Source organism: Oikopleura dioica, chromosome PAR (genome assembly GCF_907165135.1).
Source record: "Oikopleura dioica chromosome PAR, OKI2018_I68_1.0, whole genome shotgun sequence".
Classification (NCBI taxonomy): domain Eukaryota; kingdom Metazoa; phylum Chordata; class Appendicularia; order Copelata; family Oikopleuridae; genus Oikopleura; species Oikopleura dioica.
This window is the reverse complement of record NC_137293.1, coordinates 10,960,625-10,987,717: the sequence shown is the minus strand read 5'-3', so window position 1 is coordinate 10,987,717 and position 27,093 is coordinate 10,960,625. Positions and strand designations below refer to the sequence as shown.

The 27,093-nt window shown below is 43.6% G+C and overlaps 10 protein-coding genes and 1 long non-coding RNA gene across 11 annotated transcripts; 10 read left to right on the top strand and 1 right to left on the bottom strand.

Moving 5' to 3' along the window:
- The first annotated feature begins 1,193 nt into the window (after positions 1 to 1,193).
- On the top strand, positions 1,194 to 3,475 carry LOC145702632 (uncharacterized). The gene is made up of 5 exons (XM_081779883.1): positions 1,194 to 1,299; positions 1,487 to 1,760; positions 1,857 to 1,989; positions 2,062 to 3,091; positions 3,166 to 3,475. The coding sequence occupies exons 2-5, from the start codon at positions 1,592 to 1,594 to the stop codon at positions 3,445 to 3,447; spliced, it is 1,614 nt and encodes a 537-aa protein (XP_081636009.1). The 5' UTR covers positions 1,194 to 1,299; positions 1,487 to 1,591; the 3' UTR covers positions 3,448 to 3,475.
- A 2-nt stretch (positions 3,476 to 3,477) lies between these two features.
- Positions 3,478 to 9,979, top strand: LOC145702637 (uncharacterized protein C08B11.9-like). Its single transcript, XM_081779888.1, has 3 exons — positions 3,478 to 3,617; positions 3,661 to 3,886; positions 9,577 to 9,979. The coding sequence occupies exons 1-3, from the start codon at positions 3,521 to 3,523 to the stop codon at positions 9,812 to 9,814; spliced, it is 561 nt and encodes a 186-aa protein (XP_081636014.1). The 5' UTR covers positions 3,478 to 3,520; the 3' UTR covers positions 9,815 to 9,979.
- Positions 3,924 to 8,827, bottom strand: LOC145702630 (protogenin B-like). Its single transcript, XM_081779881.1, has 9 exons — positions 8,427 to 8,827; positions 8,157 to 8,304; positions 7,335 to 7,889; positions 6,621 to 7,148; positions 6,385 to 6,527; positions 4,830 to 6,340; positions 4,684 to 4,786; positions 4,280 to 4,638; positions 3,924 to 4,237 (listed from the first exon to the last, which is right to left on the bottom strand). Exons 1-9 carry the CDS (start codon positions 8,616 to 8,618, stop codon positions 3,970 to 3,972), a joined length of 3,807 nt encoding a protein of 1,268 aa, XP_081636007.1. The 5' UTR covers positions 8,619 to 8,827; the 3' UTR covers positions 3,924 to 3,969.
- A 39-nt stretch (positions 9,980 to 10,018) lies between the features above and the next one.
- LOC145702634 (uncharacterized) lies at positions 10,019 to 11,237 on the top strand. Its single transcript, XM_081779884.1, has 4 exons — positions 10,019 to 10,235; positions 10,282 to 10,503; positions 10,544 to 10,924; positions 10,965 to 11,237. Exons 1-4 carry the CDS (start codon positions 10,026 to 10,028, stop codon positions 11,214 to 11,216), a joined length of 1,065 nt encoding a protein of 354 aa, XP_081636010.1. The 5' UTR covers positions 10,019 to 10,025; the 3' UTR covers positions 11,217 to 11,237.
- Positions 11,238 to 11,252: 15 nt separating this feature from the next.
- Positions 11,253 to 12,130, top strand: LOC145702640 (uncharacterized). The gene is made up of 2 exons (XR_014134327.1): positions 11,253 to 11,675; positions 11,719 to 12,130. It is a non-coding gene; the product is annotated as an uncharacterized LOC145702640 (long non-coding RNA).
- A 20-nt stretch (positions 12,131 to 12,150) lies between these two features.
- On the top strand, positions 12,151 to 14,616 carry LOC145702631 (transcription factor IIIB 90 kDa subunit-like). The gene is made up of 8 exons (XM_081779882.1): positions 12,151 to 12,267; positions 12,315 to 12,574; positions 12,615 to 12,780; positions 12,825 to 13,347; positions 13,396 to 13,691; positions 13,738 to 13,936; positions 13,980 to 14,068; positions 14,113 to 14,616. Exons 1-8 carry the CDS (start codon positions 12,162 to 12,164, stop codon positions 14,310 to 14,312), a joined length of 1,839 nt encoding a protein of 612 aa, XP_081636008.1. The 5' UTR covers positions 12,151 to 12,161; the 3' UTR covers positions 14,313 to 14,616.
- A 78-nt stretch (positions 14,617 to 14,694) lies between these two features.
- On the top strand, positions 14,695 to 15,874 carry LOC145702635 (uncharacterized). The gene is made up of 3 exons (XM_081779885.1): positions 14,695 to 15,014; positions 15,065 to 15,363; positions 15,409 to 15,874. Exons 1-3 carry the CDS (start codon positions 14,710 to 14,712, stop codon positions 15,834 to 15,836), a joined length of 1,032 nt encoding a protein of 343 aa, XP_081636011.1. The 5' UTR covers positions 14,695 to 14,709; the 3' UTR covers positions 15,837 to 15,874.
- Positions 15,875 to 16,177: 303 nt separating this feature from the next.
- Positions 16,178 to 16,828, top strand: LOC145702638 (large ribosomal subunit protein eL22-like). Its single transcript, XM_081779889.1, has 2 exons — positions 16,178 to 16,490; positions 16,533 to 16,828. Exons 1-2 carry the CDS (start codon positions 16,227 to 16,229, stop codon positions 16,635 to 16,637), a joined length of 369 nt encoding a protein of 122 aa, XP_081636015.1. The 5' UTR covers positions 16,178 to 16,226; the 3' UTR covers positions 16,638 to 16,828.
- Positions 16,829 to 16,831: 3 nt separating this feature from the next.
- On the top strand, positions 16,832 to 17,749 carry LOC145702636 (large ribosomal subunit protein uL1-like). The gene is made up of 3 exons (XM_081779886.1): positions 16,832 to 17,035; positions 17,151 to 17,379; positions 17,427 to 17,749. The coding sequence occupies exons 1-3, from the start codon at positions 16,878 to 16,880 to the stop codon at positions 17,688 to 17,690; spliced, it is 651 nt and encodes a 216-aa protein (XP_081636012.1). The 5' UTR covers positions 16,832 to 16,877; the 3' UTR covers positions 17,691 to 17,749.
- A 187-nt stretch (positions 17,750 to 17,936) lies between these two features.
- On the top strand, positions 17,937 to 23,480 carry LOC145702639 (bifunctional glutamate/proline--tRNA ligase-like). The gene is made up of 7 exons (XM_081779890.1): positions 17,937 to 18,092; positions 18,137 to 18,322; positions 18,368 to 20,480; positions 20,708 to 21,261; positions 21,308 to 22,725; positions 22,770 to 22,930; positions 22,974 to 23,480. The coding sequence occupies exons 1-7, from the start codon at positions 18,034 to 18,036 to the stop codon at positions 23,403 to 23,405; spliced, it is 4,923 nt and encodes a 1,640-aa protein (XP_081636016.1). The 5' UTR covers positions 17,937 to 18,033; the 3' UTR covers positions 23,406 to 23,480.
- Positions 23,481 to 24,303: 823 nt separating this feature from the next.
- LOC145702320 (uncharacterized) lies at positions 24,304 to 26,810 on the top strand. Its single transcript, XM_081779538.1, has 5 exons — positions 24,304 to 24,564; positions 25,205 to 25,496; positions 25,619 to 25,914; positions 26,080 to 26,248; positions 26,382 to 26,810. The coding sequence occupies exons 2-5, from the start codon at positions 25,335 to 25,337 to the stop codon at positions 26,622 to 26,624; spliced, it is 870 nt and encodes a 289-aa protein (XP_081635664.1). The 5' UTR covers positions 24,304 to 24,564; positions 25,205 to 25,334; the 3' UTR covers positions 26,625 to 26,810.
- The last annotated feature ends 283 nt before the right edge of the window (positions 26,811 to 27,093 follow it).

Sequence of the window (27,093 nt, the reverse complement as noted above, 5' to 3'; positions counted from 1 at the left end):
GTTGGAAGAATAAAGATTCCTTAGGTACAAAAATTTCTGAAACCCTGATTTTGTACACTCAGAAAACTTTAATTTTCCAAGTCCCGAGAAGGAATGATTTTTCGGGAGTGATTCCGGCGCTTATATGGGGCTTTGGAAAGGGCCGGAGAAGGCGTGAATATGCGCCCCTGGTGGACGGGGAGTGAGCGCGCCCACGGGAGATTCATCGCGAATCTTTTTCGAAGGCGTTAATCCCCACCATCTGGCGATAGTAGACTGGGCGGCATCCAGCGTAGTCAAAGGGACATCGGAATTTCCACCAACATTTGATAACTAGGGCGCAAGAAAAGTCAACTCTCCCATGCGATTCTAATTTTAGAATGAGTCGGCAAGCACGTGAACGTGGTCCAAGTGTGTTTATCACTATTCCAACAGTACCGAAAGAAACTCCTGATTCACCATTTCTGAAAGCACTGAAGAAGGAGCTCAAAAACTGCTCGGATTCGTTCGTAATTCCATGTTGGGATCATCAATAAAGTGTAGTTTAGTACTTTTATGGACAACTCTTACAAACCATTCAAAAATGATAAGGACCCGACGAAGCTTAACTGGGAATGTCCGTGTGTTGATAATCTTCCATATGGGCCCTGTGGACCTCTTTGGAGAAATGTAAGTCGAGAGTTCTTGAGTACATTGAACTCGATGATAATCTCATCGTTGATTTCTCACGAATAAAGATATCTATGCAACCCTAGAAGAAAGTTTACAATCTGTTTTAGTATATGATTCAAAAAGAAGTAGAAGGAAAGTCCAACGAAGAAACGTATCCAGCTTACACTGCGTGGTGGGAGTGCTTTACAAGCAACCCTTCTGTATATATGCCCGAGTTTATGAAATCAATGGAAAGGAAGAAGCAGGCCGCGCAAGCAGAGCTCGACAGGCTAAAGGCTGAAGAAGAGGCCCAGAAAGCAGCGCAAAATAGTTCTAATCATGATTCACCCACTGATAACATTAGTCAATCTTCTGAAAAATAATTCTTTGTTACAAATTGTATTGTAATCGCGTTACGTTAAGGGCGTTCCGTGAGATTGAATCGTAAAAATCGGAGAAAAGGTTCACCGAAATGTGGACGAGGAACATTACGAGAGTCGTTCAAGGGAGGAGTCAAACGATTTTTGATAAATTCGAAAGTTAAGATAATCTGAGACCTGAAAAGTAAGAAAAAATTCGTCAAAACTCGCCAACTCCCCATTTTTCAAGAAAGGCGAGGAGCATCAGTTTGATAGGACAACATCGGCGGAGAAACAGTTTGTACTTCAGGTTAGCAAAAGATTATCCTTGAGTAATTCTTTTAAATTGAAAATCAAAAGTGTGTACGGAAGAATTTAACGACAGATAATCTATTATCACGTTCGACCTCAAAAGCTTGGGTCAAACTCGAGCACTTAGTATCACTATCACTTGATTATTTTTTCTGAAAACATAGAAGACTAATTTTTCTTTTCAGAGCAAATCAATTCGATTTGAGCGTTTCAAAGATGCAGCAAGTCCTGAAAAAGAATACGAAATCTACTCGAGAGGTGGTGAAAAATCCCCACTCGCAACGAAAAATATGCCAAACTGGAAAAAGTACAAAAACTGGACGGAAGCAGCTGAAGATGTCACCTTCCGTAATTTGCCCGCAAATGTATCTCAGCATGATATCATGCGTCATCATGGCGTGAAGCACCGCAAACATTTGAATACGAGATACATGTTTGATAAGACGATGTTATCGAAATGAAAGGGTTATATTTACTTAAATTTTTTCTGAAAGACTATCTTTGTTCATAAAGTGTCTTAGTATTTCGGAATCATCGAATAAAACCCGTAAACAGTAAGCAACGCATTCCCTTCAAAATACATCCGCGATAAACATGTGATAGAGCTCTACCCAGGTTTTGGCCTACTTTCGCTTCGTTTCCTGAGGAAAGAGCCCCTATCGTACACATTCGTGGAGCCTGATAAAAGGTCCGTGGTTGAAAAAGGCAGAAAAAACCGTTGAGAAAGTGCGCGCTTGCTTCCCTGAATCAACCAAGTAAGAGTTGTGAAGTCGCTGCTAAATATAGCGCAGTCTTCGCGCGACAACGGAATCGGCGTTCGAATCGTGAGAACGGAGCCCCTCGATCATCGACTGGATCAGCTCCATTTCAACAAAAATAGAAGGGGACTTCTTTACGATGCAGATTGGGACAGCGAACCCGATACAGTCGTCATCTCGAACACTCCGTTTTGGGCTACAAACATGCTTTTGCTAAAACTTGTGGAAGATGTTTGGAATCGCGAGGGACTTTTCAGAGCGGGGAGAGTCCCGATCTTTATGAACTTTCATTTGCCAGTTGGATGCGATCTGTTGGGGAAGACATCATTTTATGGAAAACTCGTGGACAATTTCTTTGAAGCGAAGGAGATTCAGCCAGTTTATGGCTCATTTTACACGCCTAAAATGGCAGAGGGCACGATTTGGATTCAATTGACCCCGAGAAGAGAGTTCTTGCTAAATGAGTCGCCAGAACAAATCGGAAGGATAATCGACGCAATCTTCAGCAGCTACAAAGACAAGAAAAACATGAGCCACCCGATGGCGAGGACGAAAGAACGAGTTGCGCAACGGCTCCAGAATCTTCAAGAGCTAGTGCGGCCAGAATTAAAGTCAGACGAGTTTTATGGCGACGAATATCATTTATTGGACGACGATCGTAAAAGTGAAGTCATGGAGGAGATCGCTCTCCAAATTCTCAACGACGCGAACATTTCTCCTGGCAAATCATTGGCGACGTTAAACTTCAAGGATATAAAGAAATTGCTGGAAGTTTTGAAAAACTATAAACGACATGAAGATTCACTAGAAGATCACCTAATTCCCTCAAATGAAAAAGAGTTTCTCTCATCATCGCTTGAATTTCTTGCTGAAATGACGAAATCGTCAGAAGATGGACGACTCAATCAAAAGGCGATCAAGAGGTTGACGCAATTAGTCAAAATGGGCCAGGCGGAGGAATCAAAGAGAAACATCATTGAGCATTTCAAATCGCGAATAGAAGAGACAGAGGGAGTTCCAGAAGATTTACAGGCTTGGTTAAATATTTTTCTACTTCACTGAGATATTTATTACTCTTTTAAAATCAATTAATAACCATGGAATAGAAAAAACTCGATCTACTGGAGCTCACGAAAGATGAAGAAAAGCTCGATGAAATCATTTCCGATTTCCTTAAATCTGGCGGAATGAGTCTTCTTGATAGCGATGATTTCAAGGAAGAGAACATCTCCTCTTTATCCACGCACAACTGGGAAGAAGGAGAAAACCGATCGCTGAAGCAAGCACATAGATTGATGAAGGAAAAGTATAAGACACGGTTCTTGACTTCGAAACCTCAGAAACGAGGCTTCAAGAGGAGCAAAGAAAGTTTAGCAAAACGATTCTAGTCTTTCTGTTGCGAAGAAACTATTCGAAAAAATTATTGCATTTGAAAAAATTTAAAAAGTAACACAGTTAAGAATGTCATTGATTTCCTACAAAGACGTGAACAAATTCGACGTCAAGCTCGTTGAAAATGGAAACAGCCAAAATTTTCAGCTCAACTCAAACGCAGCACGTGAGTAAAACCCATCGCGTTTCAAATGATCATTATTTTTTAGTCGCTCCTAAACATGAAGATCTGACTGCTCTAGCAGTTTCCATCCAAAACGGCGACTCGCACATCGTCAGTTGTGCTCACGGAAAACTGCTGCAAATCGCGAATCAAATCAAACGACTTCAGCAGGAAGCTCAAGGAGTTTTGGAAAAAGCGAACCAGGATCAGGAACTCTCTCATGCAGCCTGCAACTTTGAAAAAGTGCCTGGAAAGGTGTATCATCTCTACAAGTAAGCGCGCTCTTCTTTGAGTTCGAGTCTGGGCAAGATTTATTTAAATATTTACAATATTTTTACAGCATCAGTTATTTTAACTATTCGTTGACAGGAGACAGTGGGGGTTCATTAGAAATAGACAAGGGTCCGATTGGTGGCGGCATTAATACTTGGTCACTTTTTTCGCTTTGAACACTGCCCGTCGCTGATTCTCCATCGCCAGATTTCCTTCCGGTTGGAGTAGCAGAGGAATCAGGGTCTTTGAGTGGAATCCGTGCGATGGGAAGCTCTGAGCTTTTTACTGAACTTGCTGTGTCAAGCTTTAGAAAGGCGAGCTCGGCACCCATGCTTCTTCTGGCCATTGGTCTGAATTTTAAATGAATATTTAACAATTTATGATGATTTTACCGTCTATATGGCCGATAACGATTGGGACCAGGTCCGTTTGGCAATCTTTCTGTCATCGCGCGTTCGATTTTAGCACGCTGAGGAGTTGAACCAGGGAATTGTGGTGGCTGTGGATAGACCCCTTGACCGAAAGCAGTTTGACCACCAAACGAAGCATTGTGCTGGGGCGTCTGGCCGATCCATAGTTGATGTTGAGAAAGTTGGAGGTGTCTAGCGCGGTTCAGGAGCTCTTGTTGCTCCCACATCTGTTGATACATGAGGTTTTGCTGGTGGAGGTGAAGTTGTGAGTTTTGAGCGTCGGGAGTGTGCAGCAGATCTCCAGCGTTGGATTGAAGCGGAGCGGTTCGGGTTGAATAGGCCTTGAGGAAAATTTAGTTATTATACTTTTGAGAAAAATTGATTACCTTTTCGGGAGTCATGAATGAATGAGCGTGGTGATGGAACTTTGGAGGTAAAATTTGTTGATAGGGATTCGGAACGAGTTTTGGAGGTTCAATAGGCAAATCGCTGAATAGACAGTCAGTCGTTTTTTCAAGAATAAAGGGCTTACTGTAAGCGGGGATGCTGTAGTTCGAAAATGTCATCAGATCTCTGTGAGCCTTGTTGATATGTGCCAGGTCCAGCGGCGCCTGGTCCATTTGCATTTTTATTGTGTCGAACCAAGGCAACGATGGCGAATATAACACCGACGGTCAATAAGGCGACAATACCAATCATGATGTACCAGAAATGTTCGCTAAATGCAGCCACCGCCGGTTCGGCAGCAGTAACATGTCGGTACTCGTCTGACTCTACGGATTTAGTACCAACAGACATTGAGTCGGCGGACACTTTAAATATGTATTCGGTTTCTGCTTCAAGACCGGAAATTGGGCAGGATCTAGCTCCGGCTAAGACTTTCACGGAATTCCATGAGCTTCCTTTTCCAGGTTTCTTGTAGTAGACGCTGTATCCATCGACACGCTTTTCGTCGTCGATTTGCCACTGTAAATTAAGATTTCCAGTCTCTTTTGATGGAATAGCGACAATCCCATACGGCATAGAGAGCTTGTAGCCGCCTGTTGTGCATAAAACCGTCTCGCCCCAGTCCGATTCCACGGCACGGCCAATTTCACGAACCTGTAGCTCATAAGTTTTGTCGGATTCAAGAGGCTTCAACGTGAACTCATGATTCTTTGTGGACGTAAAAGATTCGTGGGTTTTAATGGAGTCGTAACGGCGAGGATTTTTCGCTTGAATTCTGTATTGAATTTCAAAAGTTGCTCCAGCACTGGTCCAGCCGAGATTGAGCCCTTTATTTCCTTTCGGCTCGCAGTGAAATTTCGTCGGGGCTGGCTTGTGAACAATCAGTGGAGTTGTGCTTGCTTTTTCAACAATCCTCTTTGATTGAAAATTGTCCCAATATGCCCTAGCAGAGACATAATAATCCGTGTTTGGCTTGAGATTTTCGATTTTGTAAATCCGGATTGATGATCCAAGTTTCTCTGACTCGTACTCAGTATCGTCTGTAGTTCCCCATCTGATTTTTGTGTAGAAGTCTTCAGCCGGATTTTCGCCAAAAGACCAAACAACGGATATCGTCGTTGAATTCGTATTCAGAATCCGCAAATATTCCAGATTTGGTTCAGTAGAGACTTTTAGCTTGTCAACGAAAAATTTTGCTGGCAAAATTGACATGTCGTTTACGACAGTTTTCGACCAGCGACCTTTGACTGCCCCTGCATTCGCGGCAATGCGGACTTGATAGGCTGTTTCTGGAGTGAGATCGGTGAAGATAAACTTTGTGTCTTCCGCAGTGAATTCTTCCCAATCGGAGTCGCCAACTGCGCGAATGCGAACTGTGTAGCTATCGATAACTTGGTTATCATCTGGTTTGCTCCAAGTCGCAAGAATTGTGGTCGTATCTTGGAGGGACAGCTTTACATCTTCTACAATGGCTGGACGTAGCGCTTTTCGAGGGAAGGGTTTTTCTCTTGTCGTTCTTTTTAACTCCAGCTCCATCCATTCGGACGGCTCAGAGAATCCCTCGTGGCCTTTGGCATGAAGCTGCGCTCGAATTTTCTGAAGTAAAATATAAATTTTGGTTGATTAAAGTTGTATTTTACCTTGATATTCGATGGGATGGAAGTGATTTCGAAGGGAGTGGTCACACTTGAGTACACTTTCTGGAGCATATTTTCAGCCTCAATTATCAAAATATAGTCTTCAGCCAACTCTACGGGGGTCCATTCACAGACAATCGAGTTTTCTGAATGAAAAGTTGAGGGGAAAGTGTCACTGTGATTGGTAAATACGCTAATTATAATGTATTTTATGGTTCAATTCCGACAAATAAGCTTACCATTGTTAACCCGCAGCTGGAGGTCTGTCACTTTCGGTGGCACTTCGTCCGGTTGTGGGATGTGAACAAGCACAGTTTGCGACCATCTGGGACCGGTAGTTGTATCTCCGACAAGCTCGAGTAGTTCTACTTTCACTTCGTAGTCGCCGGCGGTAACTGCGATCGGCAGTTCGACTGTTTCATCAAACGGGAATTGTTGTTCGCCTTTGTCGCGGGATTTAAGGTACACAATGCCGCTTGCGCTTCCGCTCGTCGCCCAGCTGACTTTGAACCCGCTTGGGCGAATTTCAAGAATGTCCAATGGAATCGGCGCGGGCGCGTCCATCTTATAAATTTCCATCGCCGCGCTTTCTAGTGTTTTGGAGGGGCAGAAACACTGATAGAAACCATCTTGGTCGACCTTGATTGCGTTTTCTTCCGATTTTAGAGTGCGAACGTGTTTTCCATTTTTGTAGAAAATCGCTTCTTCTGGACAGACACATTGGGCAAGTTCACTTTCGCGGTTCAGAAAGACCGGAGAGGGGATATCTGAAATTTTATTGAGAGGAAATAAATGTGGTGATTAAGGGCTGTGTAAAAAGATTGATGCATCGCAGATCCGTCATAATATACCCGTGTCAATGTTGACAAGGGGAAATAATGATTGATCAAGTTTTACTTTCAAGAATTCTGTTAACCCTGTTTATTTGGTTGAACTCGTTGTTGTATATTTACCTGTGACTGTGAGAGAGATTGTGACGCTTGAACTACCTCTGCGTCTATCCCCTTTCACTGTGCATTTGTAGTTCCCATCGTCTGATCCCCTTGCAGATTCGATAAGCAGATTTCCCAGGCCGACAAGCTTTTTATTTTCATCCAGCGTGACATTTTCTCCATCCTTTTCCCATTCATATTCTACGAGATCATTGGGTGCCACGGCGTGACAAGCAAGTAAAATGTTTTCTCCAAAGGGAACGGAAAGTCGTGATGGTGGCGTTGGCTTGAGAACAATGCCAGTTTTAGGGGCTTCCATCGCAGAAATAGTTGTGATTGCGGAGTCGCGGTGAGCGTGGAAGTTGACTTGGCATTTGTACTCGCCAAGGTCACTCGAGGCCACATGCGGAATTTCAAGATGGCCATTGGGAAGAATCAGGCTTTTGTCCACGGGCTGGTTGTTCTTGAGCCAAGTGACATTGAACTTGCTGCTTCTAGCGCTACACACGACTTGGCAGGAAGAGCCAAAAACGCATTCGGTATTTTTTCCGGGGCGGTGGTCGATAAGGGCGGCTCCTGAAAGGGAAAATAAGGTGTACTCCTCCATGTGCAATAATCTGATTAGGGCAGTATCTTTTGGGGATTAGCCGGTTGCACAAAGTTTAGGGCACCGGGTCATGATAAGTTAAATCGCGCTCATAAAAAAGGGTGAAATTTACGTTGTTGATTGATAAGGGGATTAATTTTCTCCATCCACCTGCTAAAATTGGGGAGAGCTGAAAATTGCCTGACCCGAGGTTGCACGCGCTCCACCCGAGCGTGAAGATTTTTAAGTGAACGTACCGAAGACTTGAACCAGGGATGAGCTGGAGACGAGGGAGACTTTGTCGGAAGTCGCACGGCATCGATACCGCCCTTCGCCGGAAGAGCTAATCGACGGGATCGTCAAGCTGTTTCCGTGCCAGGTCATAAGGGATTCATTGAACAGCCACTTAATTACTTCTTTATTAGCATATTCTTGATGAACTGTCAAGATAAGATACTTTTAGATAGCTTTTTTTAGATTTAAATTCCATGGTTGAACTCTTATTAATATACAAATTTCATATTTACCTCGTATTTAACATTCGGTAAATTAGCCTTGCAACTTAATTTAACATCTTCGCCAACAATCACGGTCTGATCCTGCGGATGATCTTCAAATTGTAATCTTCCAGGTTCAAAGAGCGCGTGCGAGCTCGTTAAAATCGCCCAATACAAAATGAATCGCACTTTCATCTTCATATTCTTCTTTCTTTTTTTCATTAAAAATCTCTCGTTTTCTTCATTTTCGTAAATTTTAAGTTTACTATTATCGCTTTGGAAAACAAAAGTGGAAGGTACGGCGCCAGAATTTTGAATTTTCTCAATGAAAAAATGGTTCCGCGGTGGCGCGGCGGCGATTTAGCGCTCTCCGTGAATTGGCCGCTTTAGCGCAATTCGCCCACGGCCACCTCACTCGAAGCGCAAACACCACCCAGCTCAAGCCATTCATTCTTGACGAGCTTTTCAAACTTGAGAACCTTTGAGTATGAGCATCCTTGGCTATAAACTCGGCCACATCCGGGTGTTCTCTTCCTTGTTTTCACTCAGGTTCTGGTGGTAACATCTGATAATTTGTATAAAGCTGAATTCAAATGATACCGTTTTTTTTTTGTTGATAAATGCAGTTTTTCATTCATCTTGCAAGAAAATATGTGAGTATTATAGCGAAAAGACCATAAGCTTTGTTATTCTTATATAAAACTTTCGTAAGAAGAAGGTTTACGTTCCCATGGAATTGCACTTGATCATAAATAAATCGATTTCGCTGTTGCGTGAAATTTCAAGTGCCAGCCAAGATCAAATGGAACTTGCGCTCATGTCCCCGCTTTTCAAATATTTGACCAGCTCACAGCTCGAAATCACCGTTCTTCGTTCTACAGTATTCTTGGTATTTCCTTACCTCAAAGGAGTGCAATAATTTTCAAGGAAGCTAAAAATGGAAGACCAACGAGTTATTCTAAGGGGTTGTTTGTTTTGCGAAAATTTGCAAATTTTGGTAGTAGAGGGCACACTTGACAAGATTGATCTCGGACCTTGTTCGGGCACTTCAAATTTCAAATCAAACTCAATTTTCGCTAAATATTATTAATCTATATAAAGTTTGCATTCTCGTATTTTACGATCTTCCCCGACTCGCATATCAACACTTCCAATTTTACATGAATAATTTTTTTCTAAGAAAAACGAAGAACAACTCGAAATACTGGTCCATGCTGAGCCTTGACGATTACCGAGGACGACCACCAGCTGGTTCGGAATACCTCGGCGGCTACAAACTCGAGTCCGATCGTTCTTTTACGCCCATCAGCAAAGAGAAATCATCAGATGAGCAGGAAATGGAAGAAATGATCAATGCCATGCTCCGATCGCCAAACAAAGCTATCGGCTTTGAACCAAAGAACTTTATGCCTTCTTGATAAATTATTTATTGCTTCTTTATGAGACGGAAACACTCACTAACCCTGCCTCTTCTAACAACTTCGTCTCTATTCTTCACTAATACCTATTATGCAATAATCACTTCATTCTTTCTATTTCACCTTCAAATTTCTGTACCTCTAATCAATTGAATTAGTAACTTCTGTATGGCAACACAACATAGTAGATTAAAAATAAGATGCAAACAGAATGAGTGATCGATTCGCGACTCTATCAGTTGAGGATAAGTTACGCCTCCAAGCGTTGATAAAAGAACTTGCATGCGCAACGCAAGATAACAAGCAGAAAGAGGAAAAGATTCGTGATCTCGAGGAAAAACTAGACGAGGAGTTGACTTTGAAAAAGTGCGTAGAATCAAAAAATGAAAAGATTCAAAAAGAGCTGAAATATTCTCAAAAAGTAAGAATTATCTTTTCTGATGGTTGAAATAAATGATTTTATTCAGGAATTCTACAAATTCAAGAAATCTCTCATGTCCCGGCAAACTAAAGTCTCCGAGAAAATTGAAGACGCGAAGAAGAAAATATCTGATTTGAAACATCAGAGAAGTAAGGAAAAGAAAATTTTTCGCGAGCGCGAGAAACGATTGAAAGAGCAGCTTGAACACCAACTTGATACCGCTCGAGCTTCAGAGAGACGAGCTGAAGAGGTGCAAGAAGAACTAAAGGTTTGTCATTCATTCTAGAGCTGATTTAACCAGTTGTTAGAAATATGCGACTGCCAAGACTTCCATCAGCGCTCAAACAAGTTTCATGATTCCAGACAACGAGGAAGAGTCCATTAGCGAACTGCACATTACTACTGAAGAAAAACTTCCACCAATTCCAACGCGAAAGAACGCGGAACTCAACACTTCAACGATTTCCATTTCCGATCAATTGCGACAAGAACAGAAGCAACTCGACGATCTCATGGAGCAACAAAATAAACTCTTGGAACAAGCCAAAATGTTCAGAGAAAGGGTCGATGAGAAGCTTGCTCTTCACCAGAGCTTCAAGAGCTCGAGAAATGTATCAAGAATGAAAGAGGCGGAGACGGAAGTTGAGGAGAGCTTTTTGAGGGACATTTCTTTCCAATCTCTTCCAAAAGTAAGCAGATTGAAATCATACAGAAATTTATCAAAGTAAGACTTCTCCCCGATCTCAAGCATCAGTCGATATTGCCGCTTTGATTGACCAAATTGACGACGTCGACCAAGAACTTCGTGGCATCCCCGACGACACGATTAAACTCGTCGAACTCATCGACGAGCTCGACTTCGAAGAAACCCTCAGCCAAACGAATCACAACCATTCGATTGTCTCTGCTCCTACCTCTGTTACACAAACACCTTCTCAAATTGAGTTTGATCCACTGCTAGAAGATATCTTTTTCAAATAGAACAGTTTTATTTTTTCATAACCAGTGTTCATTTTATTCGTTTTGCAGAATGAGCTTGGCAGCTCTTGCCAAAAAGCATTCGGGGCAGTCGAGTGGGAGTAGTACGAAATCACTTTCTTCTCTTCTCAAGGATCGGATCAGTCACTTATCGAACTGAATTGAAATTCATATTGAATAATAATGAAAGTAGACGCATCATTTCTTCGCCTCAGAATCCAATCAACAGCCAAAAGAAGCATCATCATCATCTGCAGTTTCAGTAAAAGGATCATCTGGAGTCTCGTTAAAAACGCTAGCTTCAAAACAGTCTTCAAGCTCGAAATCCCTCTTCGGATTAAAAACCAAACTAGATGCCAAATCATCGCCGGAGAAGGTCAAATCGTTACACAATGAGCCGGATCTTGTTAGAAAGAAGCTCGAAAATTTATCCGTCTCAGAGAATTTCGCATCCTCAACAAGGTAAATGCCGTGTTGAAAAGCGGTTTAATTTAGTTAATTTAAGTGAATCACCATTCAACGGAAATGCATTTTCCACTGCCAAAAAGAGCAGCTGTGGAAGAATCGCCAAACGCAGAATGCAAAATAACAGCTCAAATATTCTCTACGCGCTCGAGTTTTGCTCAAACGCGAAAAAATTCACCGCGAAAGAAAATTCCGCGCAGCAGCTTGAAAAAACCGCAGCACTTGACTTTCACTCCCAATTTTCGAGATTTGACAGAGAAGACCTTCTCCGCTGGAAACTGCATTCAATGCTTGAGTATCCAAGAACGGAATCACTGTTTGATTTTTCAACTCTCTCGCCAGATGACATTGTTCTTGAAGCTCAGAAAAAAGCCTTCACCAGATCGTAAAATCACATGACTTTTTCTTCTTGTAACTTCTTTTCATATATTCTGCATATATTTCTGATTCAATATGTGCAGCACTAGAATTTCCAGTTTAGAAATGGGGACGAAATGTAAAAAGTGCGGTCAGTACGAGGCAGAAGAAGACCCGACTACAGGGACTGTTGTCTGTACCAACTGCGGAGCTGTTTCTGAAGAGAATCAAAGTAACGTCCTGTTTTCTCAAATCCAAGTTCCTAACCTCAATTTTAAGTCGTATCGTCCATTCAATTTTCCGAAGATGCAGGTGGTTCGAGTATCATCGGAACCTTCCACTCTGCTGATGGATTGAACAACTCTGTAAATCACATCGGCTCGAGAAATCACCGAGAAGTGACTCTTCGAAAAGCAAAGGAAGCAATTTGTCGGCTGTGCGCAGAGCTTCGTTTGCCAAAGCAACACGAAGATGAAGCTTATAATTATTATCGCCTCGCACTTAACAAATCTTTTACTAGAGGTCGACGAGCCGAACAGGTAGAAATTAAGAAAGGCAAGTTTGAAACTGATCATTTAGGTGTATGCATCCTGCGTTTATTTATCTTGTCGACTGAATCCACGGCAAAACGAACTCATGCTTCTCGATTTCTCGCAAGTTCTGAAAGTCAATGTATATATTCTCGGAAAGACGTTCCTAAAACTTTCCCAAGAGCTGAATATCACACCGCATATGCTCGATCCAGGTAGTCTTTTCTTAATGACTAAGTTTTTAAAGGTTCATTTTTAGCATTCTATATTCATCGATTTGCTCATCAACTTGGTTTCGGAGATTCCGGGACAAAGAACAAGGAAGTGATGGAGACTTCAAATCGAATTGTTCAACGAATGAACAGGGATTGGATGACTGAAGGTCGTCGGCCTGCCGGAATATGTGGAGCTGCATTCGTAATCGCCGCTAGAATGCACGGTTTCAAATGCAACATCGAAGATATTACAAAAGTATTCAAAATCGGACCGAATACGATTAGAAAACGCCTGCATGAATTCGGAGCTACGCCGTCAGCAAAGTTGACGATTGACGAATTCAACCGGATTGATTTGGAATCAGAATTCGATCCTCCTTCTTTTATAAAAGCGCAAGAAGAAGCAGCGCGGAAATTCGACAACGAAGAGATCGACAGACAAGTAACCGAAGCTGAAGCGCTGATTCCCGAAATCGATCAAGCGATGACGGAAGATCAGAAAAAGGCCGCCTCGAAAAGAAAACGACGTCCAAAGAAGGCAGATCCCACTGGCGATGATATCCCTAGGTAAGAGCTCATTCGATTAAGTGATGCGTTTAACACTCGAATTTCAAGTGATCCCGAGCTGCAAATGGTGCACAAAGCCGGCTTCTTGGATCCGATGAAAACACCCGAAGAAGCTCTTGCCAGATTGAATCCGAGCTTTGCCGCTTCCACCGAAATAGCCTCTACCTCAAAAGCCGAGACTGAAAGATTCGCCTCACCCGACCTGCCAGATGAAAGTTATCAGCCCACCGTTGAATCGCTTGGTATCACTAGAACGCACGCGGAAATGTTGTCCCTCAATGAGCCAAGTACGGAAAGTGCAGTTTCGCGAACAGACACGCATGATGGCGAGCTCGATTTAGAAGGTTTTTAAAATAGTGTCAGAGCAGAATTCTTCACTATTATCTTAAGGAATTGACGATGATGAAATTTCGAGCATGCTCCTAAACGATGCGGAAGTTCAGCGAAAGACAAAAATGTGGGAGAACAGAAAAGAAAACAGAGAATGGCTGAAGCGCCAGGAAGAGAAGAAACTTGAAGAAGCCACTAATCCACCAAAAGCGAAAAGACCGCGGAAAAGGAGAAACAAAAGTAGCCTTCCGGAATACAGGTAAATCAGTTTTCATTACAAGATGAACTTTATGTTGTTCTAGTACTGCGGGAGAAGCACTTCAAACTGTAATCAAGCAAAAGCGCTTCAGTACGAATATCAATTATGACGTTTTGAATACTCTCAAAGAAGGTATGAAAAGAATAAGCATCCCAATTTTCATTCTTCATAATAAGCCTTGTCTACAACAAAAGAGGCCGAAAAGGAAAAGAGCCCCGTCAAAGCCGCCACCGAGAAACGAAAGACTGTTGATTTGGCGAACTCTACCGAGGACGATTCAGACGATTCGGACGTGGATGCTCCTGATAAAGTTGCAAAATCGAGCTTTGCTCAAGACATGGGAATGGGCGATCTCTTTGGTGGTGACTCTGACTAGCTAGCACGATTCTTTAGTGTGTCTCTTTCTCACTGTAATTAAATTATTAGACTTCAAAAATTATGACACTAATTCATATTTATCACCTGACGGATAATACCTAAAACACACTTCTTGACCTACGCGTACAAAAAAAGAACTTCACGCAACTTGAAAATGAACGAGTTATTCCTCTTTGATTTCAAGATTTTGAATCGATGGGATGTCGGTTATTGAAAGGAGCCCGACATCTTCAGAGGTCCCGTTTCACTAGATATCGGTCTGAAAAGCAAAATAAGCAAGCATTGTTTGATGAATACTTCGAAAAGGTGACTTTGGCGCAGAGAAAGAGAAATCTTCGAAAAGCAGTCTTTCTGACACGGCTTCAAATACAAATAAATATCAACTGATTTCTTCAATGATAATTTGCAATTTCAAAGCCTTGCTAAAGATAACATCCACTGGCGGGACATTTGGCTACGTTCACTTTGTGAACCTTTCGCATTATTCTCGCCGAGAAGATCTTTTCAATGAGCTTTCTGAATCAGAATCATATCTTCTCAAAAGCCTTATGAATTTATTCGACAGTTATCAATCTCCATTCGTTTACAATAATCCTGCTGGAATTCCAAGAGCCGATTTTCTAGGGAAAATCCATTTGACCCTGCTTGCTTCAGTATTTTGCTTCACTTCCTTTTTGACCTTCGTTGGAAGAGCGCACAGGTAGGATGGAAATTTTAAGTAAAAGAAGGATCAAACCTTTTCGTTTTCAGAAGAGCAAGCATCAAATTCTGGGGAGATCTTGTATCGAACAAGCAGAAGTCTATCGTGAAGCTGTACACAAATCGTCTAAACGGAGAAGTCCTCTTTGTCAGCGCTCCAGAACGACAAATTGTATCTGGTTGCCTTGAAAGTGGCATGGAAATTAATCAAACGAGAAATTGGCTAGCACAGTTCATCAGAGATTCGGACAGATTTCTGACGCCTTGGTGGAAAGAAATCATGAGTGACGTTTTCTGGTCGATTGGGTGCTCTTCCTTGATTTTTCTAGCACTTTATCAGTCGTCCAAAGGTTGGATTTTAGTTCCCAGAAGTAGCTTTGATGATTATTCTTTAGAAACGAGGCCAGATCATGAGCCAAAGATGATCGCAACACTGACACTTCTTCTTTCAATGAACGAATTTCAGGAGCTTGTATCCGATCGTCTGAAAATACTCCAAAAAGCGCTCAAAACATCTGATATAAAGTCGATTCTCAGCCGTGACAATATTCATCTAATAATAGGCTTTTTATTGAACGATCTAAATTGTTACGCCAGCCAGCCTTTTCTCGATAAACTTTCACAAACTATCAACCATAGATCGATGTCTTCAAAGTATTATTTCAAAGAAAAACATAACACTTTTGAGGATTGTTTTAGAAGTCATATTCTATATAAATTATTTGGAAGACTCGATTTGATAACGTGGAACATGACTAGGAGTTCTGTCGGTTTCAATTCGAATTTTATTGTGCCAAATATTTTAACTGTTCTTCAAATTTAATAAAACGTCATTTCGCCCAGAAAAAATCTCAGTTTCTTCAAAAAAAGCCTTTTTATGAAGACTTTTCTTCGAAAATCCGAAATTTGAATGGTCTTCCTTGATTTCTCATTTTTTTTTCCAGCGCCAATTCTTCCATCAAAAATAGGTCCTCCGGCGTCGCGGCGCGCTGCAGCGGGCGTTTCCTCATTGGCCGGGCCGACCACTCACTGAGTTCCCGCGTAGCGCGCACGTGGTAAAATGCCTTTCTAACGTTTTTGTGCAAGAGAAATCAAGTTCTTTTTTCTAAGAGACATTTTATGGGCCATCTTTAAGTTTCGCCTGCTTTTTACCTATAGAAAAGAGAAATAATCCCAATAAGATTAATTTTTAGACTTGAATATCGGCTAAAACATGGCTCCCAAGGCAGCTAAGGGCAAGAAGTCCAAGAAGACTATCCGAACCTTCCACATCGACTGCCACCACCCAGTTGAGGACAACATCATGTCCATCTCCAAGTTCGAGGAGTTCCTCAAGCAGAAGATCAAGGTTGACGGCAAGGTTGGCAACCTCGGCAAGAACGTCTCCGTCACCTCCAACAAGACCAAGATCAACGTCACCTCCGACATCGACTTCTCCAAGCGATACCTTAAATATCTCGCCAAGAAGTACTTGAAGGTAAAAATTGATAATTGTCTCAAAAATCTAAAATGTGTCAAGGCCAACAACCTCCGAGACTGGCTCCGAGTCGTCGCCAACTCCAAGGCCTCCTACGAGCTCAAGTACTTCCAGATCAACCAGGACGAGGAAGAGGATGAGGAATAAATTACTCTTTTCTGTCCCCCTTTCCTGCCAGACTGGGCCTAAATAAAGGCGCGAGCCTTTGCTAAAAACCCTCAAGCCGCGTCTCTAAATGTGTAGGCAGCTACTTCCCCTGTAGCCCGTTTTGCACCAGTTAGAGTGCTCAAACTGGACTCCCCGCTGAAGTCCGCTGCCCCTTTGAGAGATATCCGGCACTTTCCGTAGCTAACCTTCGCTCTATTTAGATAAGAAACCGGATACAAAATGTCCAAGGTCTCCCGAGAGACTCTTTACGAAGCTGTCGATGCTCTCCTCAAGGGCTCTGCCGAGAAGAAGCGAAACTTCCTCGAGACTGTTGAGCTTCAGATCACCCTCAAGAACTACGATCCCGCAAAAGACAAGCGTTTCAGCGGTACCGTCAAGTAAGTCTCTTCGAACTAGAATGATTCTAGTAGTAGCCTTTCACATGGTTACGGACTCGCACCCGGAGTCTTAAATCTCAGGGGAGGGATTTTTCCCGACTAAATCGGAGTTAAGGCTCCCCAACGTCCCCCGACCAAAGCAGAAGATCTGCATCATCGGTGATGCCGCCCATATCGATGAGGCCAACAAGATCGGTGTCGACTCCAAGTCCACTGACGATCTCAAGAAGCTCAACAAGGACAAGAAGCTTGTTAAGAAGCTCGCCAAGAGCTACGATGCTTTCCTCGCTTCCGAGACCATCATCAAGCAGATTCCTCGACTTCTCGGTCCCGGTCTCAACAAGGTAAGATTCAAACTAAGTCCACTCCTCACTAACTAATAAAATTCTAGGCTGGTAAGTTCCCCACCATGTTGACCCACAGCGAATCGATGGAGGCCAAGGTCAACGAAATCAAGGCTACCATTAAGTTCCAGATGAAGAAGGTCCTCTGCCTCAACGTTGCCGTCGGTAACGTCGACATGAACGACGATCAGCTCGTCAACAACCTCACCATGTCCATCAACTTCTTGGTCTCCCTCCTCAAGAAGAACTGGCAGAACGTCAAGGCTCTCTACGTCAAGTCCACCATGGGCAAGCCCACTCGAATCTATTAAACTGTGTCGTGTTTGCGGTTGCCTTTTTTCGTTGTTGGAATAAACATCTTCTGACCGAACATACTGACTCATATCTTGCAGTTCTTACGTTAGCAGGTCCCGATCTTGAGTCAAGACTTGACTCGATTTTTTCGTTTCATTAGATTTCAATCAAAGCAAATAATCGTGTTCTTATGAGTTCGTAATTCCGTTTGAATTTTGAATGACTTTTCAATTGCGCGTGGGCGTCCTGACGAAATGTTGCATTCAAAGCTCTTTATAAAGACGACTTTTTCTCCGCTTAGAAACTAAATTTGTTTCCTTTTAGAAGGCTTTAAGCATTCTTCGTATATCGAGACGTCTCATGAAGCTCATAGTCGGACAAAATGACAATCCGGGTATTATTCTATCCTCCGTTTTCAAGTACGCTTTCGATTTTTATTATTTTGTATTTACACATCCATTAGAGCGCAGCTAAAAGCCGTTGAAGAAGGCAAAGCAACAAAGCTTGTGCTGAACTCTGGTTCCGAGGTTGAACATGTCCCGACTATTGGGCGTATGCTCGCTCGTACCGGCAAGAACGAGCTTTACACTAACGATCTTCTCAAACAGTCTGAGGTCGATCATTTTATGCGCGTTGGTGCACGATTCAGGTAGCTCAAACTCGCTACTTTTATATGCTAAATGCAGAAATTAAGCTTCGATCGAGATATCGCAAAGCTAGACAGCACTCTTCTCTATCGAACATTTGTTGTCGGTAATGAACTCACTGTGGCTGATTACCTTCTTTTCGCGTATGTTCGCGATCAAGCCGCCTGGTCTGGATCGTCTGAAAAGTTCATCAATGTAAACCGTTGGTTCAATCACATCCAGCAAATGGCTCCAGTCAAGCAAGCTAAACTCGCTGAACCTGCCAATAAATCTGACAAGAAGGCCGAAGTTGAGGTCACAGATGGCGGTCGAAAGAAGGAGGGTACTTTTGTCGAGCTTCCCGGCGCTGAGATGGGAAAAGTTGTTACCCGATTTCCACCAGAAGCTTCAGGATATCTTCATATTGGCCACGCTAAAGCAGCTCTTCTCAACGCTCATTACCAACGAGCATTCAAAGGAAAACTTGTCTTCCGATTTGACGATACAAATCCAGCTAAAGAAAAGGAGGATTTTGAGAAGATCATTCTCGAGGACGTGAAACTCCTAAAGATCAAGCCTGACATGTTTACCTACACCTCTGATCACTTCCCGCTTATGCTCAAGTACTGCGATCAGCTGATCAAAGAGGGCAAGGCTTTTTGCGATAATTCGCCACCAGAGGTTATGACAGAGCAGCGAACCAACAAGCTTCCTAGTGCTTGCCGGGGTAACTCCGTCGACGCTAACATGAAGCTCTGGCAAGGAATGCAAGACGGTACCGTACTTGATGCTTGTGTTCGGGCCAAGATCGACTACGCTAGCAACAACGGTGCCCTCCGTGATCCTGTCATCTACCGAGTCAAGCACGAGGCTCATCCACGACATGGCAAGAAGTACCGAGTTTACCCAACTTATGACTTTGCTTGTCCAATTGTCGACTCCGTTGAGGGTGTCACTCATGCTCTTAGAACAACCGAGTATCTTGATCGTGACGACCAGTACTTTTGGTTCATTGACGCTCTGAACATTCGACGACCCCATGTTTGGGCTTACTCGCGACTCAATCTTCAGAACACTGTTCTTTCTAAGCGAAAGTTGACTTATTTCGTCGACGAGGGAGTTGTCGATGGCTGGGATGATCCTCGAATGCCAACTGTCCGTGGTGTTCTCCGCCGTGGTATGACTGTTGAGGGACTCACCGAGTTCATCTTGGCTCAGGGCTCTTCTCGTGCTATTGTTACTATGGAATGGGACAAAATCTGGTCATTCAACAAGAAGGTTATCGACCCGATTGCTCCTCGTCATTTCGGTCTTCTCGATAGTGGACTTGTCAAGGTCAACGTTACCGATGCCAAGGAAAAGATTGAGAAGGCTCCTTTCCATCCCAAAAACCCAGATGTTGGCGAGAAAGATATGTTTTTCTCGAAGTCTGTTTTCATTGAGTCAGCCGATGCTGAGGGATTCAAGGAAGGCGAGAACGTTACCTTCATCAACTGGGGCAATCTTCTCATCACCAAGGTCAATAAGGCCAATGGCAAGATCACCGGAGTCGACGCCAAGCTCAACCTCGATAACAAGGACTTCAAGAAGACCATGAAGATCACTTGGCTCGCCGAGCATCCAAAGAGCAAGCTCACCCCAGCCGTTGCTGTTGACTTTGACAACATTATGACCAAGGCTATTTTGGAGAAGGATGATGACTTCAAAAACTATATCAACCGAGACTCGCGACGAGCTGAGAATCTTCTTTGCGACCAACAGTTGCGAGACTGCAAAGAAGGTGACATCATCCAGATCCAGCGACGTGGATTCTATCGAGTCGATCAACCCTACAAGCCAGCCAACGGTGCAACTTTCCAGGAGACTCCAGCTATTCTCTTCTCAATTCCAGACGGCCGAACGAAGGAAGTCGCAAAGACTGGAGCCAAGCAAGCTTCCCAACCAGCGAAAGAGCAAGTTAGAGGAAAAGGCACCAAGAAAGCTGCGCCCGGTCAAGCTGCTGCTGCTCCCGCACAGCCCGCCGGAGATGCCCTCGCTCTTTGGGAGGAAGTTACCAAACTTGGCGATGCTGTCCGCGAACTCAAGACGGCTAAGGCTGCTAAAGACCAGGTCACGGCTGCTGTGAACAAACTTCTCGAGGGAAAGAAGAACTACAAAGAAAAGACAGGACAAGATTACGATGCTAAAAGAAGCCCGCTGGTGGTGCTTCCGCTCCTACTACCCCTGCAGCAGGAGGTGCCTCGTCTGAGTTGGCACTCTGGGAAGAAGTCAACAAGCTCGGCACTGCTGTCCGAGATCTTAAAGCTGCTAAAGCTCCGAAGGATCAAGTTACAGCCGCCGTGAACAAGCTTCTCGAAGCCAAGAAGAATTTCAAGGCTAAAACTGGCAAAGATTATGACGCTAACAAGAAACCTACTGGTGGAGTTGCTCCAGTCCCCGATCAAGCTGCTTCAGCCGCTGCCTCTGGTGGTGACCTCGCTCTCTGGGAGGAGGTTACTAAACTAGGGCAATCAGTCCGAGACCTCAAGGCCGCCAAAGCTCCTAAAGACCAGGTCAAAGCTGCTGTGGACAAACTACTTGATGGAAAGAAGAACTACAAGGCCAAGACTGGACAGGATTATGATGCGAATAAGAAGCCCGCTAGTGGTGCTTCTCCTGCGCCTGCTCATGCTGCCGCTGCGCCCGCTTCTTCCTCTGGTGATCTTGCCCTTTGGGAAGAAGTCACTAAACTTGGCGATGCTGTCCGTCAACTCAAAGCTGCCAAAGCACCAAAGGACCAAGTAACTGCTGCTGTTACCAAACTCCTTGAAGGGAAGAAGGAATTCAAGGCAAAAACTGGATCCGACTATGATGCGAAAAAGAAACCAGCTGGCAGTGCTCCCGCTGCGGCCTCTACTTCCGCAGCTCCCTCTGGAGCTCTTGCTGCCTGGGAAGCTACTACTGCCCAAGGAAACGCTGTTAGGTAGGCCAAATCATTATCGATAAGTCATGTTTACTCTGTGATTCAGAGAACTGAAAGCCAAGAAAGCATCAAAGGATGAAATCATGGCTGCCGTCGGAAAACTTAAAGAATTGAAAGAGACATTCAAGAAAGTATCAGGTACCGACTACGACGCCAACAAGAAGCCTGCTGGTGGATCGGCTGCTGCTCCTGTACCTGCCGCTGCCGCGACTTCCGCTGCTAGCCCACATATGGACTTGTGGAAACACACCGTCGAGCAGGGAGAGAAGGTTCGAAAGCTCAAGGCTGAAAAGGCTTCGAAAGAAGACATCACGGCTGCAGTAGGGGAATTGAAAGACCGAAAAGTAAAATATGAAGCTGCATCAGGTCAGAAATATGACGCCAACAAACCACCAACTGGAGGTGCTAGTGCTGCACCCGCTGCCAAACCAGCAGCTAAGCCTGCCAAGAAAGAAAAGGCTCCCAAGCAAGCTCAAGCCCCAAAGAAGGGCGAAACTCGCCTTGGAGTTGAAGCCAAGAAAGACGAAGATCTGCCAACCTGGTTCCAGCAGACCATCACCAAGGCAGGCTTGATTGAGTACTACGATGTGTCTGGCTGCTATGTTCTTCTTCCCGCTGCTTACAATATCTGGGAGCATATCAAGGACTTTTTCGACAAGAACATCAAGGAACTCGGAGTCGAGAACTGCTACTTCCCCATGTTTGTCTCTCAAGCTGCTCTTGAAAAGGAGAAGGAGCACATCGAGGACTTCGCCCCTGAAGTCGCCTGGGTAACTAAATCTGGTGATACTGAGCTTGCTGAACCTATCGCCATTCGACCCACTTCCGAAACTGTTATGTACCCGATATACGCAAAACGATGTCAGTCTCACCGAGATCTTCCAATCAAAATGAACCAATGGTGCAATGTTGTTCGATGGGAATTCAAACATCCAACTCCGTTCCTTCGAACTCGAGAGTTCCTTTGGCAAGAAGGTCACTCCGCTTTCGCCACAAAGCCTGAAGCCGAGAAAGAAGTTATGCAGATCTTGGACTTGTATCGACAGGTTTACGAAGATCTCCTCGCCATTCCCACGGTTCCCGGAAAGAAGACGATCAAAGAAAAGTTCGCTGGTGGCGACTACACTACCACTGTCGAAGCTTACATCAAGGCTGCTGGGCGAGCTATCCAAGGTGCCACTTCTCATCATCTTGGCCAGAACTTCTCGAAAATGTTCAACATCTCATTCGAGGACGAGTCGAAGGGCAAGGGTGCTCGAGAATTCGCCTACCAGAACTCGTGGGGCATTACAACCCGAACTATTGGTGTTTTGATCATGGTCCACGCTGATGACAAGGGCCTGGTTATCCCACCAAAGGTTTCTCGATACCAAGCTGTCATCGTTCCTTGCGGAGCAACCAAAACTGAAGAGGACAAAGCAGCACTCTTTGGTGCTTGCAAGGCGCTTGAAACTCAGCTCAAGGGTAATTTAAAATATGAAATGACGTCTAAAGAAGTTATTTTTAAGAATTCGGCGTTCGAGCTCACGCCGATCTCCGAGATGACAAGAAGCCCGGGTGGAAGTTCAACGACTGGGAGCTCCAGGGTGTCCCACTCCGAATCGAAATCGGACCAAAGGATCTTGAAGCAAATACGGCCGTCTTTGCTCGACGAGATACCATGGAGAAGGTAGGGAATAATTCTTTATTCGTCAGATTTATGTTAATTCTAGGTTACTCATTCCGGCATTCTTACTGTCCCATTCATTGCGAAGAATACTGTTTTGGAAACATTGGATAACATCCAATCTGACATGTTCAAGAAGGCTCAGAGAGAACTAAACGAGAACCTTGTTCGAGTTTCTACTACCGAAAATATCGTCAAGGATGAAAATGATCGTGCGTGGAAGGAGTTCTGCGGTGCCCTCTCCCAGGGCAAGCTCATTCAAGCTCCTTATTGTGACTTGCCAGAATGCGAAGACAGAATCAAGGAACTGTCCTCTGCTGGTTTAGACGTAGAAGCAGGAGCTCCATCCATGGGAGCGAAGGGATTGTGCATGCCATTCGCACCAAAGGGAGAACTGACTGAGAACGAAAAGGCCTGTATCTGTCCTGGATGCGAGCGAAAAGTGAAGGCTGTCACCATGTTCGGACGAAGCTATTAAATTTAGACGTAATTCTGCATTTAACTTACAATTACCTGTCCTGTTCAAAACTTAAATACTAATATGTAACTTATCACCCTAAACACAAAAAATAGCCCCTTCGAGAAGACTGGGCTATTTCAAGGCGTTATTGTTGTCTCAGGAATAAGCACGCAACCAACCGCTTTGTGCAAATTTGCAGAGATTTTCAGCTTTATTTGCTTGGAGCACAAAGTGTAACCCGGGCTCCAATTTTGAAGACAGGGAAAAACAGATTTGATTTTTTGAATGAAACTAGGTTTTCAGTTTCAAAGTATAACATATTTTGAGTCCGGTATTCTTATTGTAATTCTTGACATTCGACACAATACGTTTACTTCGAAAACGTCATCAAATCATCATACGTTACCTTTTGATAATGAAGAACTTTAGCTCAAGTTTTTGAAATATAAATAAGCACGTCATTTAATTTCATAACGACTACTTTATAACAATTGTGTCATGAGAATTTCCACTTCACAATCATTTCATAACAAGCTTCCAAACTTGTCCCACTCAAAATCGATAGCCTCTCTCATAAGAACGCATGCTCGTCCGTACAACCGCTCCGTATTGATTTCCGATTTTGGTTGATGCGGGGTAATAGTATCAGACTCCTATTTTCAGGAAGAAATTGCCAGATTTGCTGCCATTTCCTGAACTTACTTGTTGGACTCAGTTTCCTTTCGGGTTCATGTTATTTTTGGTTTCCTTTTTCCTTCGTGTGAATGATTGTTCAAACAAAGATCGACCTCTGGCCTTCTGTTCTGGGCCTGTAGCGCGCGCGCGGTGGTCACGCGCCGCGGGACATCACTGATTCAAGAAAACTCTTAAGATAAGCATGGCAGGACGCCATTACGTCAGCTGGCCGATGCAAAGGGAGAGAAAAGAGGTCACACGCCACAGGGCAGCACCGCCAGTTCCATCAGCGCGCGCTGAAACGTTACGCACTGGGGAACGGGCGGCACCAACCAGATGCGGCGCGAGAGGGCACTCATAACACTGAAATAGCGAGCCAGGCACACACTGCCCCACACACACGTACACGCCTCGAGGGGAAACACCGCGCACTCTCAACGAAAATAACAAAGAGAACAAAACAACATAGAAAATCATTCAAGCTAAAACTTCCAAAAGTAAGGTCCCTAATGGTAAATTTTGCCGCACTTCCTCAGATGGCACTAAGGTGACTCGTGGGATCATAATGCGTTTCGCAACAGCCTCAAATAATGCTCTTTCTAGACAATGATCCACGGTGGTCGATCACTTTTTACCGGCTGGGTAGTTGAGATTTTCCTTTCTTTTTTTTACGACTCCCAAGCGGTGCGCAATGAGCAACGAAAACATACCAAAAAATTCACTTTTTACTACCGATCGGTGCGTTTTCGAAGAGAGTTTTAGTCAAGATAGCAGAAGGTTTTCGCAATTTTACGATTTAATTCGACTTATATAGTATCATAATTTACATAACAATATTATATAAGACAACCCGCTTCCCTTCGATATAATCTCTGGAGCGTAAGGACTTATATTTAGAGACGCACTCGTACGAAGGAGCAAAAAAGTATTTTTCTTAATTTTAGATTGTTTATTCTGGTTAACATATCAACTGGAACTCTAAAACTAATTTTAGATTTATTTGTCATACTTAGTAGAGGTATTCATGATAATCGGAGTCCAAAGCTCGGAATCTGAGTCCATTTTTCAATGTTTCCCGAGCGTAAAACGGAACAGCTTACTTCCTTTATCTCGTCTACTGGTTGACTAACTCTTTTATTCAGAGCCATTGAGATCTACCCTCTGCCAACCGGTCTAACAAAGCCTGCGATAACAACCGAGAATTCTCAAAAAACAGTTAGGGTAACCACACAGCCAAATATTTTACTGGGCTCATCCGTCAATCAAGTGCTGATGAATGATCTCGTTGTTTGGCAAGCAGCAATGGACGCGAAGGAATCACCGACTGCAGCTCCACCGACTCTGAAACCCATGAAACCAAACGAATCAATTTGGAAGCCGGGTGACTATCTTCTTGAAGTCGAGCTGATGAAATACTCGCTTGAAAACCGACATGTAAGTTATTCATTAAAAACTATTTCATGAATTTATATGACTCATCGGGAAGCGTTCCATTGATTCCTTTTGATGATGCCGCTCGAGCGTCTGACCAGCCGGTCATAAACAATTATTCTCAGATCTTCCGCGACAATGAGCCGGCGAACGCTCGTATCTCCACGGACGGCACACCGCGAATAACAAAGTCCGAGTTCTGGCGGGACTGCGCGCGTCGACTCAATCAAGTCATCAGCGAGCGAACCGATCTGTTCAGCGAGTACGGGCCTTTGGCACAGGGAGACGCATCTCAAAAATATCGAAATCTAAAGAAGGTTTACCTACAGAAACTCCACAAGGCCCATGAAACGCAAAACTTTGAAGAGGTCAAGCAGATGCGTCACTACCATGCTTTCAAGCAAATCTACCGACCCCAAAAGTAAGCAGATTGTAGAATTCAAATTACTCGTACTTTTTCTCCAATTATGTCCAATTAATCCTCATCCTTTCAGGCGTCGTCTCTATCTATTTTTATAACTTTTTATGTCACAGCATTTATATAACGCCAGCTATAAAGTATTTGAAATTAAAATTGCTTCTTCAGAGATAAAGGCTCTTTCGTTGGAAGCGTTTATTCTTTTCCATTTTCAATCGACCACTCGCCGATGGAGAACGAACCTGACAACAACGAGGAGATCGAGATGATCAACAATACAAACTTGAATAAGGAGAGCTCTGGTGCCGAAGCTCTTTCATCTAATCAAGCTCTCAAGGAACGGTTTCTTAAATTGCTTGTTTATTAAGTTGGTTAACTTTTACGACCTTGATGTATTTAGCCATGTTACAGTCTATATTATATAGATCGTAAACTCTTTTTACTAAAACAAACAAGAAACCAATTCAAAGCTCCTTCAGCGACTTGCCGAAGCCATGGAAGGTGCCCGAGCAGAAGGAAGGATTCACCAAATGAACATGGAGTCTCAAATGAACAGACTCAACATGATCGAAAACGAACGCAACAAACTGCTAAAAGAAGCCAACCAGCTTCAAGCAGAGCAACTCAAGTTCGAAAAGGAGAAATTCTTCGCAAGCAAGCAGCACGAACCAGAACCTGACGAGCCAAATCCCATGGATGCGATGGCTTTGTAATGAAGACTTTCCGTTTATGAGCTGTATTTATAAAAACAAAAACTAGGTTTAAATTTCCGCTTCCAATTTACCAGAGTTTCTGGTATCACTGCTATAACAGATGCTTCCTTTAATCCTCCCATAATATCTGTCTTCCATGATGGAAGTTCCATTGATTGAAAAAAAAATAAAGTTAAAAACGACATATTTTGTGTTTTAATTTAATACAGGATAAAGATTATCATCCCTAGGCGGATACTCGTGAATTTGCTGCATGTGTTGGAAAAATCGCAGGCTAGTTTGATGACAATGATCTCTCTGAGTGTTCAAGGCAGTCATTGTTGGAGCAGACGCTTCTGGAGCTTCTCGACGGATTGTCTCAAAAGCTTCTTCAATCAGTCGTTTTTGCTCGTTCTGCGCTTCTTCCGCTTTTTGATGCAGTCCGATTGGTCCTCTATGATTTTCCAAAGCTGCTCAGTTCGGAGGTGCA